Source organism: Cuculus canorus, chromosome 2 (assembly GCF_017976375.1).
Source record: "Cuculus canorus isolate bCucCan1 chromosome 2, bCucCan1.pri, whole genome shotgun sequence".
In the NCBI taxonomy this organism is placed as follows: Eukaryota; Metazoa; Chordata; class Aves; order Cuculiformes; family Cuculidae; genus Cuculus; species Cuculus canorus.
The window spans coordinates 45,678,402-45,701,297 of NC_071402.1; the positions used below are offsets into that span (position 1 = coordinate 45,678,402).

The 22,896-nt window shown below is 38.2% G+C and overlaps 1 protein-coding gene across 6 annotated transcripts in view; it reads left to right on the forward strand.

The window, feature by feature from the left end:
* Positions 1-22,896, forward strand: part of NOL4 (nucleolar protein 4) — a 199,876-nt gene that overhangs the window by 154,740 nt on the left and 22,240 nt on the right. For all 6 annotated transcript variants that reach the window (XM_054059343.1, XM_054059339.1, XM_054059341.1 and 3 more), the window contains one exon: positions 4,311-4,424. In XM_054059343.1, the coding sequence (XP_053915318.1) occupies positions 4,311-4,424 (114 nt within the window). The remainder of the gene's footprint in view (positions 1-4,310; positions 4,425-22,896) is intronic.

The window sequence follows — 22,896 nt, forward strand, 5'->3', positions numbered from 1 at the left end:
TTCTGATTTCATCTGCTAAAAAGTTAGCAGGACTACTCCATAACTCCAGAAGACTTTTTGTAAGAAACTTCATTGAGAGCCAGACCAAAGACATAGAAGGATCTTTATTTGCTTTAGTATTCTTCAAAGCAGACCAACAGATACTTGACCACAAAGAAGTATCAACTAATTTGATTTTTCATTAAGAAATCTATAAAAGTGTATTTGTCAAAAATTTGTGCGCTCTTCAGAAATAGATAAGGGGATAAGTGTATAAAGACTTTATATCAATTTGCACAAAAACTACTTCTCTTAAACCCGTGCAAATGTTCCTGTCTCGTATGCTAGTTAAGTGTGGTTGTTGCTTTGTCATCATCATCGTCATCTACAGGCTCTGTGATGGTCTCAAGAATCAGGTTTAAATTACCTTGAAATGCACTGTCAAATGTAAGAGGACTGGAGGTGGTTGGTCATCTCCCGTGGGCCACTGAGGGAACTTCAACCACTTCCTTCAGAAGTTGTTAAAAACAGAGGCATCCTCGTGTACATGAAATCTAGCAGATTTCCCGTACATCTTTTGTCAAAATGCTCTTCGCCTGCATTGTGTTAGAAACTGAATGTTAGTTGTGTTCAGGTGAAGAGATGTTCCAAAAGACAGAACGATATGTGTTTAAAATGTGGCTGCTGTTTTAGTGTTGTGTTTCCAAGTAAATATGAAGGAATTCTGTGTATTGCAGCTGTGTGATGGGCGGAGTCATATAGTCTTCTCAGAAGATCTGTATTAAGCTATTTACCAGATTCTCTCCAAGTTTTATTCATATCTTCACCTGAAAGATACTATAAAATTTTCATAAGCTTCTTTTCTATCTGTGTTGTTTCAAAATGACAAAAATGGTATCCTGCCTTCTAATTTTGCCATCTGAATCGCTTGTTTTGGTAGACTGACATTTAGAGGCTTGCTTCTTTTCTGTTGTTCTACACACCAGTAGTTCCAGCATAGTTATTTCCTGGTTTGCATTACTGCAAAATGAAAGTAATACCAGATTGGAGCTGTGGAAGTTGTGTATCAAACAGCACTAGGTGCATTCTGCCAATTAAAGCTGTTGAAGATTTTTTTGACCATTTTTTTTCCTTTAAGAAGTGTTAATTTGTCAAAGTTTTTCTATTTTGACATACTGCAGTAAAATGATACCTGGCTTCCTGCTGGTCCAGTGCACAGGTTATGAATCCAGGGATTGTGGGGGGAGCCTAGGAGCCCTTGGAAATAAGGATTCCTTGGCTCCCACATTTCCTGCTGTAGTCCCAAACATTCAGGAATCGTCACTCTGCTTAGCAGAAGAGATCCTGGGAACCTAGAAAACGTTGGTTTTACTCCCTTCTGCAGAACTGAAACACTGCTTTTGTGATGTTTCCCAAGGCCTTTGTGTCTCACCCTCAGATAGAGTTGAGAAATTCTCAGAACCCCACAAGGACTGGGATGCTTGAGCTTCTTATGGACAAGATTTTATATCAGGTAGTTATGATAGAGATCGTGAATAAGAAATATAGAACATGAAGAAGTTAAACTAAGCCAGAAGGGGCCTCTGACCTTAGAAGATGAAGCTATTAATTCAGTTTATTTAAAAACATCTTTTAAAAACTGGTTATTTCAAAGATTTTTTTCCTCTTAGGCAAGGCTTTTCAAAATTGATCTTCTTGACATTTCACAGATATGGCATTTCATGGAACAGAAAATCTTCTTTTTAACAGCTTTGCTGCTAGTGACAGAGGACAGTGTGTGTCTTCTCAGTCAATGTCAAACTAGTGCTCTGCCTGAGTTAAGCTGATAGAACCTGAACCTTAATCAGATGATTTTTCTTTTGTGCTTTGTTGTAGTGTTTTACTCCCCAGGTGACTCAAGTGTGCATTCATTACATTCTCCCTACGGTTCATTTTATATAGTTCTTGCCATACCAACAGCCATGAGTGAGAAAAATGATGGGTTAACATATTTCAAGAGGAAGATATTGCATTAACTTGGAGATTTCCTCTTTTTTGAATTCAGTATTTCAACAGTGAACATAATCGCTGCACTCATTTTCAGAGAAAAACACGTGACTGCTTACTTTTTATGGTAGCTTTTATTTCATGAAACACATAAGTAAACCTCTTCTCTCACAGAAACAAAGAAGCTGGAGGAACCTGGTTTGGTTTACTTCTTGTTCAGAACATTATTTTTTTTTTGGCTCATATGTAGTGTTCTAAAAATCTGTTGATGTATTGGTATGGTTATAGCTCTGATTAAAGACCCCATCTGGAGGAACTATCCAGGTGTTTACTCACCATTTTTCAAGAACGTCATTGTGCAGCCACTGCTAGAGGACCACTCTGAAACTTCAATTTGGCCAAGGTAGTCAATGTACCTTGAACATAAATAAACTAGTAGCACGTACAGTGATACTTGGCCACCACATACGGGGAGGAATCAAGCATGGTTAAGTGATGCAAAAATATATTCTGAGTAGCATTATCATTCTAGGGAGGCAGAAAAATAAATGTAATGTTTTGTCAGTGAAAATCTTCTGCAAAGACTTACTTCCTCCCCTGAAGTCTAAAGAAGATGTCCGTTTGTACTGTACCGATAACCTCTATAATGGCATCAGGGTTAATATCAATGTCCCTCATCTCTTAGACTGATTTATTTTCAAAAGTGCACGGGAATGTGTTGTTGTGTGAACTGGAAAGAAGTTCAATAGTTTGTTCTGTCAAATCAATCCAAGTGTATTTTATTATAGTATTGCAGCCTCTGATTGTCTCTCTTCAGGTGTTCTTCAGTCTTCATCAGCTGTTAGACTGATGCCAGAGCGCTCGCTTTTGGGTGACTGGGGAGAAATACCTATTGTACTATTGAGGGAGACCCATAAATCCCTGTCTATTTCTAAAAGCTAAGTCAGCTTCTGATCCCAGACAGTCTGTGGTCCCATGCATCAGAGAAAGTACAGTGTCAGATAAAAAAATTGGCATTCTGCAGAGCACATCCAAAGTCAATAAATGGACTTTAATTTTTAAAGGTGAAAATGTAATTTTAGTAATGGTTGGCTCCTCAGTTTCTGGAATGTTATGAAAACCATAAAATTAGTTGAGCCAATATAATGAATCTGTTCTAAGGTTGTCCAAGAATTGAATAGGAATTCATCAAAGCTTGCTTCCAAATCTCAGTGACATTTTATAGCAGGTTCATATTCATGCTTTTAGAACTAAGATAATGTCTCTTAAAAAAAAAAATCCCAAACAACAAAACCCAAAAAAGCAACAACAATCAAAAGCAAAACCAAAAACCAACCCCCCCCCCCCCCCAAATATGGCCAATTCCTAAATAGGTAGAAATTTTACATAGTACTTTTGGGTTCATAGAAGCTTTAAAAATGTGTGAAAGTCTAGAACTGGTTCAGTGAATTACAGCCTCTGGAATGGGCTTATATGTCTATCAGTATGTGTTACTATCCTCGTTTTCTTTATTTTCTTGCTACTTCAGGTATTTCTTAATCTTAGAGAAAGATTGTTTTGCATGTAAATAGGAAAAAAAGGTGTGTAAATATTCTTAATGAACTGGTTGGGAAGACTGTATTGGTGTTCATAACCAGTGAATATTAGAGTTCGCTTTAGCCTAAAACATGTAAAGTTGATGAAATTAGTAGTGAGAGATTCTGATTCAGAAAAAACCCACCCCTTATCTGACTGAGCCAGAAAATATCTACGTTGTTGGAAGGCTGACATTATCAAAAGAAAAACAGATTTTTTTGAAGTAATTTTAATCACATCAGTCATGTTGCAGCAAGGAATGCAAATATTCATATACTACAGATTGAGACTGCTCTGAAATGTCCTAACAATCTGTTATGTTTCGAGTGATGTTTCAACCCTATCACTTAGGGTTTTTGTTTTGTTTATTTATAGTCATAAAAAACCACTACGCATCTCTGTCACATGCTGTACAGGATAAAAAGCCTTTCAGTTTTCTAAACAATTATCAGATGGCCAGGGTGCTGCTGGAACACAGAGAATATGCCACTGTCTGTTCAAAGTACAGCTTAATGAGCCAGACTAAACACACTGGACAATAGAGCTGTGGAGGGGAAAAGGCTTCTCATGGATCTATGGATCATCTGCAGCTTTAACATCTAACTAGTTTTGTTTTTCATCTTTACAAGTTCCATTTCCCTGTTTTGTTGGTATAAACTACATTTCAATGAGCGGACTTTCCTGCCTAGGTGATAGTATTGTGTACTTTGAAAAAGGATATCGTGGATTATGCTAGAAATTAAATTCCATGTTTCTTTTTTCTCTCATAGTCACGACCTATTCCCTCACACCTTACTTCAGCAGTTGCAGAGAGTATCCTGGCTTCTGCCTGTGAGAGTGAAAGCAGAAATGCTGCAAAAAGGATGCGGTTGGATAGACAGCAGGTACTGTGTTGTTGGGGGGTCTCCACATCCATATTTATAAATGCACTGGATTCATTTACATAGGATGCCATGCAGAAGGGTGGTGCAGTCCCTTATGTGTTTCTTTATATCAAGAATAATTAAAATACAAAAGCTGTTCCTCTTTAAATGAATGCACAAGTATGTCTTTGTCTATATTTACATAAGCTGTATGAGGTTGTCTACTATATTTATGATGTCCGGTTGTATAAAGCTATATGTTTGCTTTTTAACGGTTGTAGATTTTGAAAGCACAGTGTGTAATCTGCATATTAGAATTAAAAGGAACAGAAAATGGAGTATATCTATAATTTACATAAATAACAGAAATGATGCATGTATCCATGAGTCAGTGTGTTTATCTGTGCACACATTCTCTTTCAAAATTTGTATGCATTGGTAGATGTAAGGTGAAATAGTCTAAGTTTCTGAAAATGCCTGCTTGCCTGAAACAAAAAAGTTATTATGATATATAGCAACATGCTATAATTAACTTACTAGTGAGTTTTTAAAGCTCATATCAGTATTTATTTTGTTTTTTCTTATGTGATTATTCACCTACTGTAGTGCATGTTAGGATTTAATTATTTTTATTTTGCATAGAATTGCATATTCTCTTTCAGTTTGTTAAAATCAAACTGGTAGATTATTTAGTTATTTCACAGATACAGTTAATGTCTAACATTCTTATGGCAAAAATTATTATGCTTTGTTTCTCTTCATGATTATCACAAAGTCAGGTTTTAGTAATATCTCAGTTGTTCCGAAATATGCCTCTGTCATGGTAGATGAACTTTTTTTGTTGAAAAGAAAGTTTTTTTAAAAGAATATTTTCCTTTTATATGTAGACCATTAAGTTCCTCCAGGCTGTACCCTAACCAAATAAAGGATTCCTACTACTGTCTCTAGATTTGCCTTAAGATTTTCAAATCATGTCATGTCTTTTCAAATTTTTTTCAGATTTTCAAATCATGTTTTAGCCTTGAGAAGAGGAGGCTGAGGGGAGACCTTATTACTCTCTACAACTACCTGAAAGGAGGTTGTGGAGAGGAGGGAGCTGGCCTCTTCTCCCAAGTGACAGGGGACAGGACTAGAGGGAATGGCCTGAAGCTCCGTCAGGGGAGGTTCAGGTTGGATATCAGAAAAAAATTCTTCACAGTAAGAGTCATTGGGTACTGGAACAGGCTGCCCAGGGAGGTGGTCGAGTCGCCTTCCCTGGAGGTGTTTAAGGAATGGGTGGATGAAGTACTTAGGGACATGGTTTAGGGAGTGTTAGGAACGGTTGGACTCGATGATCCAATGGGTCCTTTCCAACCTTGTGTGATTCTGTGATTCTGTGATTCTGTGAAAACACTGTAATGTTAACTATGGTTTAGTTTAGAAGTCGTGCTTATTCAGATTGCACAGGTTTTGTATTCCTACATTTGTTCTCTAATTTTTCTGTAACAATTAAAAAAAAGACAAAGTTGATGTGCTTACCCCAAGGAGAACTAGGAAAGACTCGTGCAAACATAAGGTTTGTTTCATTGCACAAAACTGGTGGCTCAATTCTTTGGTCTAGACAGGGTGAGGCAGAGTTTTTGAGTGATTTAAATGAGAATCCCATAGTACTCTCAGGTAGCCAGAGAGATGTTGAAACAAAACCAATTGTAGACAGAAATAGAAAAGCATATTAATGGGAATATTCTTCTTTTATTTGTGGTGTTAGTATCGCGGAAGTATTTGGTAACAGTTACTGTTGAGAGGAGGGGTATTTCTGTACTTTCATTACAGAATGAAAAATCTGTAGGCAGAATGGCTCTAAACTGACCACATTAATTACAACTGTGATGTTCAAGTAGCAAATCTGCCTACGAAGAACAGGTATTGGGTTCTGCTTCCTTCAGCTCTGCCCTTTTTTTTTTGGCAGTGAGTTCTGGGAATACTGTTGAGACAGTTTCAAGAAGCACCAGCCGTTTGATTCAGCAAGCAGTAAATTAGCTGGGTTGATGTAGCTTTGGAGCTTGCAAAACTATTTGTGAATTCAGGATAGCTTTGCTGAATAGTCTTTGCTGGAAGATATTATGAGAATATGTGTTAAGTAGCTTCATAAAACTTATATTGAGAAATTTGCCCTGCAGGGCAAAATAGTTAAGTCATTAGAGAAGCAGAAAAACCTTGGTTCTAGCCACAGTTCTATTGAAATTTAATTATTTATTCCAAGAATGTGACATTAACAAACTAGACTGAGAGCAAAGCATTCCAGAATATTTCTGAGTAGGGCATTTAACACACTACCATGCTTGGTTTTTTGCTGGGATGGGAAGTGGACCTATATCCTCACATCCAGCGAAAGCCCCTCATAGGTTAAAAGACTCTCTCCTTCTTTTCTTCCTATTTTTTTTTTTCATTTTGATTAATTTTAAATTTCCTTCACTTTTCCTACATATATCCAAAATGAAATATTTTCATTGGATTTTTTTTCTTAAACAGAGTAATGTTGAATAAGCTCAGTTCAGTATGTGTTTTTTTGCTGTTACATAGCTCTAAAAAAAACCCCAAAAAACTATTTTCTTCTTAACAAGTCCCTATTTTTCCTTTAAATGGAAATTTACAAAATTGGACATTATACCAATGGGTAGACCCAGACTTTGAGGGCCCTTCAGTGGAAATCTGGGAGGACGAAAGGGGAAATAAGATTTGGCAAATGAAAATTACCACTTCATAAATTATGACAAGAGATCTTCTAATGGCGGACAAGCATTAGATAGCCCTGGAAAGTAGATAGATAAGAGGACCGGGTAAGAGCCCTCATTCAGCAGTTTCCTTCAAAGCTGGATGAAAACATTGCATTAAAGCTGCTTTATTTTTGCATGCTGCACAGTGAAGGTCTGCCTTTTGTTCTTCGAAGGGGTGGTCTACTACAAAATGATGTGTAATTTTCATCTCCACCACCACCTTTTTCAGACTATTACCCCTAAAACATGAGTGTATTAAGAAAAAAATGAGTGTTTGCCCAATCCTGAAGCTAAGGAAAAACCTCAGCAACTTCCTGAGGTCTTTTTGTTGTCTTGCTTATACTCTTTCCTCCATTTGTCCTCCTCTCCCTGGCACAACACAGTCTCTGAGCATGTTGCATGGGCATCCCTAGTGGAAGTGTGTACTTTCGTCAAATAACACGAATTTCCAAATGAAATATGATTTTGCCTATAGTGTTAATTTTAACAGCTATTTGATGAAGACCTATTTCAATTATTGCTCAGCAAAAAGAACCAGCTTAAATGTCAAAACCACAGAAACTTCTAAGAGCTCATTTTTAATTTTGAACTGATAGGACATTGGCCATACTCGTGACTATTTGCTGTTTCTTTCACAAGTATTAAATGTGGAAGATTGGCTTTACATTCTTATAATCCTGTGCAGTTTTGTTCAGAAGAAACTTCTCCAATTGTGTTTGTGTGTCTGCATGCATTCAAGTGCCACACTTTATGAATGATTTTCTAGAATTATTTCTAAGACCAACAGTGCTCAATATAGCCCTGAACCAGTAATATTGTTAAGTCTACTAAAGTTAAGTTGGCAGCAGGACAAAGAAATATTCTACCTATATGCTTCAAATTCCACTCACATGATCTGTCTATTTCTTGAATAAATTTTAAAAAAAGTCAATGAAAACTGGTCTCGCTGGTATCAATTACTCATTTTCAAAATTAGATTTTTTTCATGGCAATCATTAATTTCATTTTGGGAGTTTCAATATAATTTTGTCTGTCAGGAAATAGTGCCTTCCTATAGTTTTTGAAACTGTAACAATAAAAACATTGTCTGTTTCTGAGACTCCTCTGTAAGAAATATAAATGTGTTTACTCGGTCATGGTAGCTTGAATTGTAATGCACAGCTGTCTGACTCTTAGATTTTACTCAAGTGCTCTCTTTAGCTTCAGTGCATTTTCATTATTTTGAGATCAAGCTCTGTTGGTTGGCCTGTAGCTTAAGTACCGAGAAGTTACATATTTGACACCTATTACCTGACTGAGGCATTCTGTTGCATACATTTTTAAATTCTGCCTGATATTAAAAATAATTTATTCCCTTGCATGGATTTTGTAGATTTATATATTGAAATTCTGTAGGTTTACTGATACACTGCCCAAAATGCTTATGGCATTGGGCTGGATTTGGTTGATCTTTATACAGTCCAGATCAGGCACTGGGTACAGAGGCAATGGCAGAGCTTTCATGTTGAGTCTGGATACTGAAGATGGGTGTCTCCAGTCCTGAATTTTGAACTTTTTTCATCACAGTTAATTAAAAAATGTAGAAATAACAATTGGATGGACTTTTTATAACTTGCTTCATTCAGAGATAGAAGTGACGTTATATGAGTCCTTAAGATTTTTTTGTGATATCATGTGAGCGATATCTTGGGATCCTCTCCTGAGATAATCCTTCAAGATCCTTATTACATCTCTAGCAATATACTGTGTGAAGCTGTTGCACTGAAGTGGAGGTTCTGGACTGCTATCAACAAGGGAGCAATCAAATAAATGAAGTAGAGCTGAAATACAGCCCTTTTAACATGAATTCATTACACATGGTGAACAGGATAACTTCTTTTGTTGCGTCCTTCACTTTACAAACCAAATTGTAACTTGGTTGGGTGAAAGAATAATGGTTAAATAAGTAGGAAAATCTGGAAAAAGTCATCCTGTCATTACTGTCCTGGGCAGCGAACAGAGGTTTGGAATGCTTTTGTGGGCTGTGGCTGCATACATTCTGTGGCTCTGCTTGATGTCAGTCACAAAAAAGGAAGTGTCATTTTAAGAACTTGCCTGTTGTCAGTTTCTTCTTCTGAACAGGTATACACGTCGTGTAGTTTTCACAGAATCACAAGGTTGGAAAAGACCTCCAGGATCATTGAGTCCAATCATTCCTATCAACCGCTAAACTATGCCCCTGAGCATCTCATCCACCCGTCTTTTAAATACCTCCAGGGATGGTGACTCAACCCCTTCCCTGGGCTCTGCCAGTGCCCAATGACCCTTTCCGTGAAAAATTTTTTTCTGATGTCCAGCCTGAACCTGCCTTGGCAGAGTTTGAGGCCATTCCCCCTTGTCCTGTCCCCTGTCACTTGGGAGGAGAGGCCGGCTCCCTCCTCTCTACAAACTCCTTTCAGGTAGTGGTAGAGAACAATAAGGTCTCCCTTCAGTCTCCTCTTCTCAAGGCTAAACAACCACAGTTCTCTCAGCCACTCCTCATAGGACTTGTTCTCCAGCCCCTTCACCAGTTTTGTTGCTCTTCTCTGGACACGCTCCAGAGCCTCAACATCCTTCTTGGAGAGAGGGACACAGAGCTGAACACAGTACTCAAGGTGCGGTCTCATCAGTGCTGAGTACAGAGGGAGAATAACCTCCCTGGACCTGCTGGTCACTCCGTTACTGATACAAGCCAAGGTGCCATTGGCCTTCTTGGCCACCTGTTTTTTTCTTAAAACCTCATCGTAAAACAGCCTGGAACACTTTTTGGCTATGGTGCTCTGTAGAAAGTGGAGGTCAATTAATCTTACTGTGCTGTCTGAAATCAGAGACCAATAATAATTCTTCAAGCGATGACCTGAGGGGAAATACTGGTTTGCATACATCAGTATGAGAGAGGATCTGTGCCTTTATTTTTACTAAGGAAGATGAAAAGGGGAAATATTCCTTCTGAAAAACAAATAACAAAGATGCTAGGAAAAAATTGCCTTCACCCTTATTTAGACATAAGTCGCTTTTACAGCAGCTGACTTTTGTTTCATCATTTAGTTGTTTAGAATTATGGATATAAGGGAAAGCAGAAGAACTGAATCATAGAATACCATGTCTGTAGAAGTGTATGAACCTTTTTTATGGACATGTTGTTTATCATTGGCCAGATCATTTAGAAAATTGATGTAGCTTCATTGGCACTACATTGTTTTGTACTAGTTAGGAATCTGGTCTTTTGAGAACTCATCATTGTGTTTGTAGATAGGAGAGTTGTGATCTTATATGCTTGCAAAACCACTGGACTGGATTCTCTCCTGGATTCAGTTGATTTTATTTTAGCAATTTGACCTCCATCTCAGTCAGTAGTATCATTGAAGGCCTACCATAGCACGCACAGGGTTTTGGGTAGTCAAAGGAGTGAGCTGTATGTGCTTCTTTCATCCTTATGCTCCAAGTAATCAGACATGCAATGTATGATTCTTTTGTAGTTACGTAGGCAAATGACAAGTTGAGCCCAAAGAGATCTTAAACTCAAGAGGAAAATGAAAGTTGTCTTGCATGTCTCCCAGGCTAACAAAGGCTTTTCTCAGCCCGAGCTGATGCTTTTTAAACTAGTAGACTCTTCACAGAGTGCTTTTTTTATAGAATATGTGTGACAGGAAAAACATTTTCTGCATTTTTATTTTATTTTTACATGTGAATTTAAAAGGTACGTTTTCTTTTCATTCCAGAGACTAGATGAAAATAGCAAGTCAGACAACTGTAGAGCCTGACAAAGGTGTTGTCCTTATACCTTCACTGCACAGACATCAGAATAGTACTTTTCTTGTAACATTTGTATTTGATTTAATTCAGCTGTTCTTCATCACAATTTACAAGGCAAATGGGAGTAATACAATGAAACTGTTAGAATAGGATGTGTGTATGTCTTGAGACAATTTCCCTTTCACTGAACAAACTAGTTATATGCAGAATGACTTTGATTGTTCACACGTGATAGTGTTTAGAGAAGGCTGCAAGGCAACTTTGCAGTTGCGGGAGTATTACTTCATTTCTATCTCTGCTTCAAGCATTTCACTCTCTGCTAGACATCTGAAAAGGGTTCCCTCCATATAAATGTTAAATGTCTTATTTTTTATATTCATAAGCTTAAAGTATATGATATAAGATTAGGATAAACAGGATTAGGATGAATGTGCAGATTATATTTCTGAGTCTTGTGGAAGCTTCCAGTTTATTTAATTATAAAAGTTAAACTCAGTAAAAAAGGTCTTTGATTATTTGATCTTTTCAAGTTGATAAGATATCATGCACTACGATGCTGTGAAGGAGCTCTTTATGATAAACACCGAATGCATTTTTTAAGAAACCTCTTATCAAAATGACAGCTATAACTTTTTTCCATGCTATGATTTGTAACCAGGCAAATTAAACATCAATAATCATCGTGGTGGAGTGAAAGATAATATCTAACCCCCAAGGAAGAGAAAGTTTAATGATCCCAGGTTTACACTGAAAAATAAATGAACACAAATTTGCAAGTAGTCACTTTAAACACACTTTTAACCCTCGATCTAGTTTGGGGGATAAAACAAAGGCAAAACAAAAGTTTTCAGTGCTTTAGTAGCATATAAAGTTAAGAATATTGCAGCATTTAATAGTTTTAACAGTATTGTTTTAGCTGTTAGAGGAGTAGGAGTAGGTGGCTATTAGGTTTCTGAAAAGCAATTATGGCCTAGATGCATATGCTGGGAGCTGACCTGACATTTGCCTCTGGATTGTTGTCATAGCAGCAACCTGAATAGAGCAGCTTGAGACAAGTGCTGGTTGCAGATTGGGTACAGGTTCTGTGCTAATGCGAGCATATGTACTGCCACTTGGAAATCACCACTACTCTGTTTCCTTCCATTTATATTTAATTCTTAAATGTCCATTTTTAAAGAAATTGAGATTTGTAAGGAGATGCTAATGATCTGCTTCCATATGCTATTTCTCTGCACGTAACGAGAGATTTGACCTAAAGAAAGTCTCTTCAATAGCAGTTTTTTTAAAAAAAATCCCAAACGTCTGACTGTTTTAGACCAGGCAGAGTTTGTGTGTCTGTTAAGAAGAAAGGAAATTACTGGTGGACAAATTACGGGTAATTGTAAAACTGTTTTGGAAGAAACTAATTAAAAATCTGAATTGCAGTGAGGGCATGGACCTCCATGTCAGGATCACTGTATCTGGCTTTCAGCAGTGAGGGGGAAGAGACCTTTAAACTTTTGTATCTGAAGACAGATAATTTGTGTTTCAGCTATGCCAGTAATACACGGCCTCTAAATCTTGACACTGAGTGGTTATTTCCCCTGTTAGTCTTCACACACAGCAGGAAAGAAGGATATGTATTTGTATCCCTGTGTGTTTGCTGTTCTCTTTCCTGATCAGCGCATACTGCAGCTCTCAGGGGGAAGGAAGAAACAAATTTTAGGGTTCTTAAATGCTCTCTTTATTCTCTTATTTATATTTTCTGGTTTTGTATCAAGGGCAGATTTAAACAACATTGGTTACAGAAAGGGAGTTATGCAAAAATATCTCCCAGTGGACACTAGAGAATGACCTCCTGAGGTGGCATTTCTGTGGCAGAAAGATGAGAATCAGAGGGAGTGTGAAGAAGTGGTTTTGTTTCAGGTAGATGGAGTCCTTGCCACAGCTATTCACTATGCAGGAAAAGCACATCACATATACGTCCTTGTTAGAGGTGAAGGAGAAGCATCGGGAGTTCCCTTCCTCTGGGGTTTAATGGAGGCTAATTTGCTCTAGAGGATGAGAAAGAAAAGGCACTTTGTCCATGCTGACCACAAGCAGCAGCAGTGCGGAGGGATGGGGCCATGTACTCTCTCTGCTGTATATTTACATAAAACCTGAAAAATTTCAGCTCAAAAGCAATTTTTGCTTCAAAATGGGAGGCTTGCAGAGCCTTAGATAATAGTAAAGAGCAAGGGGAAGCAGATAGTTCACTTAACATGGGGCAAACAACAGAAATTGGAGTCCCAAAATCCTCAATAGGAAAAAGTCACTTTAACTTTCAAAGAGCTCAATGCCTGTTACACTGCAGAAATTTTATTAATAATAGCTTTTTGTATTCAGACATCTCTTTGTGATTTGATATTTAATAGGATCAGAGTAATTTCTGTACTTTGGTACTTTATCCTCTTTCATCTCTGTTCAAAATGATCAGTGATGACTGTAATGTCCTTGGATACCCACATGCTAGTTTGCATTTCAGGCCTTGTTCACTTCCATAATTTCTCCACCTAATGACTATTTTACTTCTGAGTTAGTCTTTGCCTTCCTTTTATGGTTCCAAATGATATGCTTTAACCAGTGAGGCACAAAATGTTATGCAGGCACTGTTTAACTGCATGTGGATTATTGTCAAGAGATCAAATTACATACTAGTATTGGGGAACTTAGCTTCCTACCCAGAATGCACTGGCTATATTGTCAAGGGGAAGAAAAGAAGTGGTATGCATTGTAATTTTAAATCCTGCTACCTTTCAAGACAGTGGCAAAATTCTTGATTTCAGCAGTGCTGGATGGGGTTCTGTTATTAGCAGATGCAGCTGGAAGGGACTGTGGAGTATCAAAGGGCAACCCCTTCCCTCCACGCTCCAGCCAAACTTACATTGCATTTGCTACATGTGTTGGAAAGGAATAATGTCCAAGGCATGCAATTGCAAATAATTTCATGCCTTGGATTTACAGTGAGGCCGTAAGGTGAGCAGCTAATTTTTCACCTCAACACAGAGATCATTAAATCAGAAAATGCTTTAATTTTCCAGGCTCTTTGTGCTGAGCATAGGTGGTTGAATTTCAAGCTGCTGATTTCAGAGAACACTCTAAACACTTCAAGCTGCAATAAAGTCTTGAATGTGAAGCAAAGTTGATGCCAATGTAAGTTTTCTGTTCTAGAGGTTGTTTAATCTGAAGGCTCAGAAATGGAGTGTGGGGTTGTTTGTTGGTCAGGAACTTCCCCTTCCTATCATAGGTGGAATGAAAATGAACGGACACCAAAACAGCCTTTCCTCCTGTGTCTTCAATATCCATCACCTGTCAAGAAGGCAGGAGAGGAAAGGCTGGTGGAAATGTAGGTATAAAAATGCTCTTCTCAGACCCAAAGATGGAGGCTTTGGAGTCAGGGCTTCTGTTCTTCCTGCTCCCGTAATGAAAGCCAGGAATAGAGAGGGTTTTTTTTCCGTATCTCTCCCTTTCCTATGGCAAGAAGATATTAAATGTGAAGCATTTTCTTGCTCATCAGATGTTTCTAGCATAGAGACAAGTATGTTAATATCATGATTTTTTTCTATCCTTTCCTGTGTTTAACTAATGATTTCATTGCACACACCCTCCCTCCTGCCTACAGCATAGGCAGGGAATGTTTCTGGTGAGTAAATCCCTCTTATCATGCAGAGTTCGGGCCAATTTAATAAAATCAATGCAAACACAGCATGCAAGTGCAAACTCTTATTTATCAAGAGTGGCATATTTTGTTTTTTGTTAATGACTTAGTAGATTTGGAAGACTTTTAACAATCATAAGTTACTCCTAAATTCAAAGCATCAGTTGCACAAAGTATTCAGATGTATTGCTTGGTTACGACAGCGCAACTCTCCATGCAGAAAATATATATAGAAACGTATGCACAGACTGCTTATGTTTGGTAGCAGGAACATGTTTGTGATTCAACAATTGGCTTGATGTCCCCAAACTAAATTTAGAAACATATTTTTCTACGAAAAAAAATGTAATAAGCTGTAGGAGTAGGAGCTGGGAGCAGCACCAGCTGCTAAAGAGGCTAGGCACAGGGCAAGACAGCCAAACAGGCTGTAGCCAACAGGCCGGGCACTGTGCCAGAAGAATCCTCCCCTGAAATGAGAATATTTGGGGAACAGATTTGTAATGCAGTGCACAAATTTAATGCTTATTACTCATGGTGTTTAATATTAAGCTTCAGTTTTACTGTCTCCATTAATGAAGCAAATCAGAAAGTGCATCCTCCAAACGCCAGCTGAAGTTCATGTCTTTGTTTCTTCCAATGGATGCTACTCTGGTTTGATTATTGTGGAATCAAAAGGCCATAACCCAAAGCTTCACTTCTTATCTGCTGAATCTTTTGAAATATAGAACCCTCATGGTACTAAAGTTAAAGGATGTGCACCAAATTCTGTCAAAAATTTAGAGCAGGTCTTCTTCAGTAGCAAAGCATTTTCTTTCTACTCAATAGTTTGAGACAGGGTGTGGAGGTCAGGTTTTTTTTAAAAATACCTTTTATTTCTAAAAGATTTTTTCTTTTTCTTTTAAACCATAAAAGTCAACTTATACCTGAGGCAGTGTTCAAAACCAGACATCCTGCATTGAATGCATGGAAAGCATTGTTTTTCACAAACACACAATTCAAGTTTTAATGCATATTTGAAATGAAGTAATTAGTAATCAAATGTATCAAACACTGGGCAAAGTAGCTTTAAAATATCTCAACCTATGGTTGTAAAAAAGCACCAGTCATTAAGTGCATGAAATAAAGTAATTGCTTACTCTCTAACAGACAAGAAAACTGTTATGTTTGTGTTTTTTTTAAAGACAGCTATCCATAACTCTCACTAGAATTTACCTGTGGAAGAGACACCGTGCTGTAAATACAGCAATATGCTGGAAACTCAAGCAGACTTTTTTTTTTTCTTTTTCAAAGCAGAACACAGATAATTTTAATTAGTTGAAGCTAAGGAAGTTAATTCAACATTGACCTCAAATGCTTTGTATTTAGGCTATCGTATTCTGTTTCTAAATGAAGGAGAATTTCACTTAGAATCTAATATGAAGTACTTTGATTCATTCTTCCCTGCCCTGGAGTTGAATATATGTAACGTTAAAAGAAAATGTAAGGCAGAAGAAAAATAGGAAAAAACACTCCAAGTTACAGCCAATAACTTCCCAAAAACATCTTTTTGAATAGTTACATCTCCATACCCCAGAGCTAGCAGGTGTATGGAAAGCTGATTTGTGTCAAGAGAATACGCTGTCAGGGGTGGGAGTGTTATCAGTTGTAATGCAGTAGATGAAGAGACCTATCGTGGGAGGTTTAATTATGTTGACCGTGATGATATTGTAGTAATAAATCTGCTAAGCTGGCACAAGTATTGCTCCAGTACTCCCACACACTTTCCTCTGTGTGCTCTCTAAACATTTGATTCACGAGTTTAAAAATTTTCTCTGTTGGTGCTGTGGTGCCAGAGTCCTCCAGCACTGAAAGAAGTAATGCTAATCTAGCCCATCATAGTCACTAAAAAATGGCATGTTGGCAAGGGGAAACAGAAATGTCTCTCGCTGTAGGAGTCTCTCACTAAGATAATTTCTTGAGGACAGTACATGTTAAGTATGAAAAATGCGGAGAAAAATGTTTGATTGTCATCATAAAAGTGGAGCTGCCTGAGGAATAGCAGGGCTTGTTCTGAATGAGAGGCATGCACCGCAACGGAGGAATGTCTATCGCTTTGCATCCTTCTGGTTCAGCAGGGAGTACTGCTACGCCTTTGCCACCATGCATCAGTTTCAGCAGTACATTGATTCATTCAGCACCATTACCTGCAGGCAAAACTGCTCTTGGGGTGGGAAAATATTACATTGTTTTCTTGTGGTTTATGTTGTTTCTGTTTGGAAGAAAGGTCGGATATGCAGACCTCTTCATTTGTATCTCTCATCAACGAGGAAGCAGCAAAAATGATCAGTAGCCGTGTTCTTCTGTAAGGTGCTGGCCTCTGCAAAGAGATTGGCTTTGAAAGGACTAGAGGGGATATGCAGCAATGCAAGAATAAGCATGACATAACCTGTACTTCATTTCTACTGAAGTTTTACCTTTGTTTTCTTCAGATTTTCAGCTAATCTAATTTCATCAGGGGCATCCTAGGTCCTGGTGTTTGTTATGCAGTGCTTCACTTTTGGGTTCACACACGTTCCAAATGAGCTCTCTTAGGAGCAGCTTGCTATTCCATGGTCCTGTGCCTTGAGCTTTCTTAGGCTGAGATCTAAGGAGGTGGCACAGGGAAGGAAATGATCCTTTCATATTCTCTCTGGTCCCATCCTCTGTGTCAGGCTGAGGGAACTGGTGATTCAGGGAAAATGGCTTTCTTTCGAAAGAAGATGTTGGCTGATAGGGTTTTCTCAAGGTTGACTACTGAAACAAGGCCTAAATCAGTAAATTACTGTAAAGTCCAAGGCAAAGACCTTTTTTCTGCCTATGCTGAGAGGAAGGAATTCTGTATGAGGCCTGAGCCTTAACAAATCTCTTCTCTCCGTTGATACAACAGAGAGGAATAACAGTTCCATCTGCCCCCTCTCCTCTCATGTTCCTCTGCAAGGCAGAAAACAGTAGCCCTGAAGGCTCATCTGCTCTTTGCATGGCACCATTGTCTGAATTTGTATCACTTTCTCCACAGGAAATGTCACGTGTGTTTTGTGAAATACGCCGTGAGCACATAGAGTTTTGCCAAGACTCAAAGGCACTGGTACAATTCATGTATTCAAACCAGGTCCAGTTCTGCCTCTTAACATACCTGTAGCTGTTTGTAATCTGGTACCAGCCATGGTTGGTTTAGTTAATTAAAATTGCATTGAGGAAGACCTTGCTGTGCATGCACTGCAGTACACTGTGCGGTCTTGGACTATGCGCCTGCCTTGTATGCTGAAACAACTTTCAATTAATAGTGGTGAAACCATTAGCTAACTGATTTTTTTCATACACTAAAATTCTCTAGAAAAATGAAGAGCATGACCATGTCCAATTTAACACATGGAATACCTTGTGAAGGACAATAACTGTAACCTAAGACAAAACCAGCAGGAGCTATAGAGAAAGTTACCTTGCAGGACACTTTCTATCATTACTCCTCAAATGTGATTGCTACATTGAGTTACAGTTTTTAATATTCCCTTGTCCCTGTTGGAAAAAATCACACCAGAGAAAGCACATTCAAAAATCAACTTTCTAGATATTCACTAAACAACAGTAAGTTTATCTCAGGTGCCACAGAAAAAAGATAAATGCTATCTTTTTCCATTTGGACTGAGACGTGGTCCTTTAGCAAAAACCCAGTTTCTCTTTCCCCAGTGAATTTGCATCACAGTTATCTAAACTGTAGGAGTAGCTCATTTGTGTGTTTGTGCTCAACCAGCAGCACTGGTGACCTCTGAAGGCTCATGTTGCTGTTTTGCTATCACGGTGGATAATGAACTGGCTAAAGTTGGTAGGCTATGGAAAGTGATCCCTCTGCTTTGCTATTGCTCCAACAAAAGTGATTCTCTGACAACTCATTGCAACAGCTATATGAGTAGTTCCAAAAAAATTTACTGTTCTGTGGGTGAACTGGCAGTGGTGAGGAAAACACAGCTCAAACACTGCAATGTGAAAACACTAACCTTTTATATAAGGTTAACATAGCCATTCTAGTCTATAAATAATGTGTCATTCTATCAGAAATGCAGAAGAGTGAGGTTCATTTTTCTCTCTTCTACAGAATAGCACCTTTTTATTTTGATCTGCTTTTGCCATGTCAGTCTCATGCTTTCATTTGCTGTGAACGCTGGCTTGTGTCATTTTTGATGGCTGGTAACAGCACTGATGCTGGCAGTTCATTTTGGTGTTAATAACCTGAAAGCAAAAGGAACCCACTGCCCTTCAAGTCTGAAAGCGAAGCACGATGCTTTCTTTTCTTCACCTTATACTCTGTGTCAGGAGGACAGTTTGAAGATCCTTGAAATTTTGGCAGCTAACTTAACATTTTGATAGACACTCTTCAAGTTCTCACATAACCACTGACATTACAGGGAGTTTAGATGCTTAAATGGACTCTGTATTACACCTGATTTAGCTCAATTAGACTGTAACGGTATTTCCTCACCATGTAAAAAATTACATTTAACATTTTTTATCTAAAATATGAGAACCATTTTTATACTGGATTTATTTCACAGCAAAATTGTTATTAATGTGTAGGCTTCAGGCAGTAACATGTTCAATACAGTTGTATCTGCATGCTAGGAGCACTGTCATGATGTTATGTCTATGCCAGAAAATTCTACGCTGAGACTGATGTGCTGTTCATGTAATGGTGAGATGACAGCAGCAAGGAGAGTAGGATACAGGGTATGCATTACTAGGTCACAGGCAAGGGAATAGCAGCAATCTCTAGGTGTTAAGAAGGTGACACCGTCCAGATCCTGCAATGGGAACCACAAATCCTATGACTTATCTTCAGTTAAACACCCTGCTCCGTGCAGATGGTCATGGCTCCTTACTCTGCCAGCTACTTCTCTGTGCAGGAGTCAGGAAGCTCTAAGCTGAGACTGATGACTCTCTGTGTAATGACAAGATGATAGACTCAGAGCTAAAGGATGAATGTTAAGCTTAGCTGGAATGCCTAGCTCCAACTGAGCTACAAATTGAGTAGTACGTCACGCAAGAACAGGCTTTGTCATTTTTTTTACATACTTGATTTAAGTAAGTAAAAGTGAAGAAAATAATGCAGAGAGAGTAGCAAAGAAAAACGTGGTTTAGATCTGATAAGAGAGCATAGGAAATAGAATCTGCAGTCCCCCAGATGTTCCTTACAAGAGATGAAATAGTGTGCATGCCCAAGGACAGCAGTTATGGCCTTGTTGATCTCACTGCTATGTCCTGTCCTGAGTTATTGAAATACTTCCCAATCTGAAGAATATCTGGCATGAGTTCTGTGATATTATTTGAACTTGACTTTGTGTTCTATTTTAACTAATTTTCTCAAATACAATCATAGTACTTCTGGGGAAAACCCAGGGGTGTCTCTGCTGGTTGTGCATAGTCCTCATCCATAATTCTTGTGCCTTATCCTCTGACAAAGATCTGGAATGCTGTTTATGAAAGGCATTTAAACTTAAAGGGAAGCACTCTGTCCAGATATGCAATTATTTTTTAAATCTATCAATCCTGATTATTTTGGACAACAGGTTATGGGACTGTCAATGGATGCATCATCTTAGAAAATAATGTGACTTGCTTGAGAGGTGGAGAAGTACCCTCGTATGGTGTGTGTGTGCATATAATTTATATATATGCACACATATATGTAAAAAAATTATAGATATGTCTTAGAAAGTTATAAGAGAATAACTGTGCCCCTCAGATAAAATATATCTGGGATGTTTTAAATATTTTCCTGAACAGACTATGAAGATTTTAGCAATTCAGTTTTCAGGTTTCAGCTATGAGTCTGATATGCTGAGTTGAAATCTTGGGTAGGTGTTAATTTTGGATTAATAATCCCTTAATAGGAACTGGAAATTCTGTAGAATTTCATTCAAAACACTTTGAGAGATGAAAACACGATGTAGCCTGGCAAACCGGTGACAAAAATCACCTTTCTGTGCAAAAATTCATCAGGGAACCTGTAGCAAGTGCTTGGCTTTTCTCATTGTGAGTACTGAAACTGCTGACTTCAACTGAAAATCTGGTTTTTGCTCTTTGTGTTGTAAGAGAAATAAGGGAAGAGGGTATTTTACTAGATGAGATTCTGGGCACAGAAGTTCTTCTGGTCTAAGAAAAAGTATTAGCTTTTTCTACAAACTTTACCTTGCCCCCATGCTTAACATCTCACTCGAAGAGCTCCTCTTACAATATTAATAGATGTTGTCTTCTTGAAGGACTATAAATATTCAGTACTTTAAATATGAACGTCAGCCAGTGCAAAGGACTGCTGTGAAGCTTCATTTGGTTTTCAAACTCAGTGAATTATGTAGGTCTATTTCATTTTGTTCAGGCCTCCCTAGTCTTGAACAGGTTTTATTTAGTGAATAGTAACCCCAATACAAACCTTAGCAACTGGAGCAAGGAGAAGGAATGTGCAATGGATACCAAAGCTGAAACCAAAGCTTACATCCATCATTCACAAAAATCCCATTTCCACTATTGCTAAACACACTGAGTCAACAGCCTTACTGCAGTGTTAAAGGAATATTTATCCTCCTATGTGATGTGCCAAAATAAAGTTTAGCTGTCTAGGCTTCCAGGATATTGGTCATAAAATTAAAAGCTGGGTCAAACACTAGGGAATTGATTTAATGTATTTAAAGCTCATAGAAGAGCCAGTGTTCTCTCAGAACAATGTGTGTCATCCAAGCAGTTGGTAGTATCACTTATTAAGATTACCCAGCATTTCCCATTATAATATGAGGCATGCAGTTTGGTGATATATTCATGACCTTCAGCATCAGGGATTACATTTACTGTTTTATATGCCTTCCATCTATTGAACTCTTTCAGAGAAAACTTCAGCTATTGTGAAGAATGAGGAAAAATTTGTCCTGTAAGGATAGTTTGATCTTTTAATGTATTTACTATTCCTTAAAAGAAAAAAACAACCAGGCTCTGGGTTTGGTCTTGACAATATAGTGGTGTTGTTTATGCCAGCAATGTGGTACTGGATGCATGTGCTTACATAGTCAAAATATTTTAGTTGCTAAATTCCCAGATTATTCAAATTTCAGTGTGTTGACTAGGAATCTGATCTCAGTGCAGAAAGGAGAGGCGGAATGTTGGACAGTGAACCATGACAGGAGCAGAAATAACAAGGGATGAAGGAAAAGTGAGATTATGAGATGGGATTGCATGAGGAAGTGAGTAATTGGGGCCAGTGGTGTGAAAGATACTGGTCAAGTATGTTAAAGAACTAGTGGTGAAAGAGGATCAGATACCACTAGTGAAAAATAATAAAGGTTGATAGAAAGAGCTGCCTTGGCTAATTGTGGAAACTAGCTTTGCACCCTGTGGAGCAGGATTTTGGGGGATTAAGAGGCTACCAGGACTCTGAGGAGGTAGAGGAAATCTCAGATGAGACCATCAGTGTATGTGACACTGATTAAATATGAACAAGAAAACAAGAGAGCTTGAGTTGCCAAAGCTGCTCATGTAGTAGGGGTCAAAAGACTTATTTGGAAAGGAAAGGTTAGGATTTGCTAGGCAAGAAGAAATAAACTGAGATGGAGGGTAGGAGGTAAAACTAAAGAAGCAAAGAAAATAGGATGGAGAGTCAGGAATTTTTAAGAGACAGTATGGAATAAGCTTGAAGAGACAGAGCATGAAGTATATATGAGCAGGTCATGGGCCCAGAAATGACGGTGATCTCCAGGTGTCTAAGAAGGGCCCACTTTCTGTGCCCTGCAGTGGGACCCAGGAATCCTGTGGCTCATCCTCGTTTAAACACCTTGCTCCATGCAGAGGGTGATGGCCACTTAGCCCTGCAGCTGCTTGTCTGCGCAACAGCTGAGATGGGCAGAGAGCTCCCAGCCCCACAGTCCCCTGAGGAATTAGCAAGGTGCCCTGTGGTGGAATTTATGAGTTTCTTCCTATCATTTTAAAAATTAAGTTACACAAAGAGAAGCCCGTTATGTTGTTATGGTTGCTGAACTCAAACACTATACGTATTAGGTAATGCTAGCTTAAGGTTTTCTTTGTTGCCAGAATCTCACCATATGAAAAGCAGTGATAAAAGTTCTGTCTAACAGGAGTATTGCGAGGATTAATTGGTTGTGCTTTGAAAAGTGCTATGTGGTTTTATCATGTGTTTCTATTTATTTTACTTTTGATTCAAAAATCATAAAAATAAATTGGTGAGTTACAAATGGAAAAAATATATGAAACATTATCTCCTTTCTTCTAA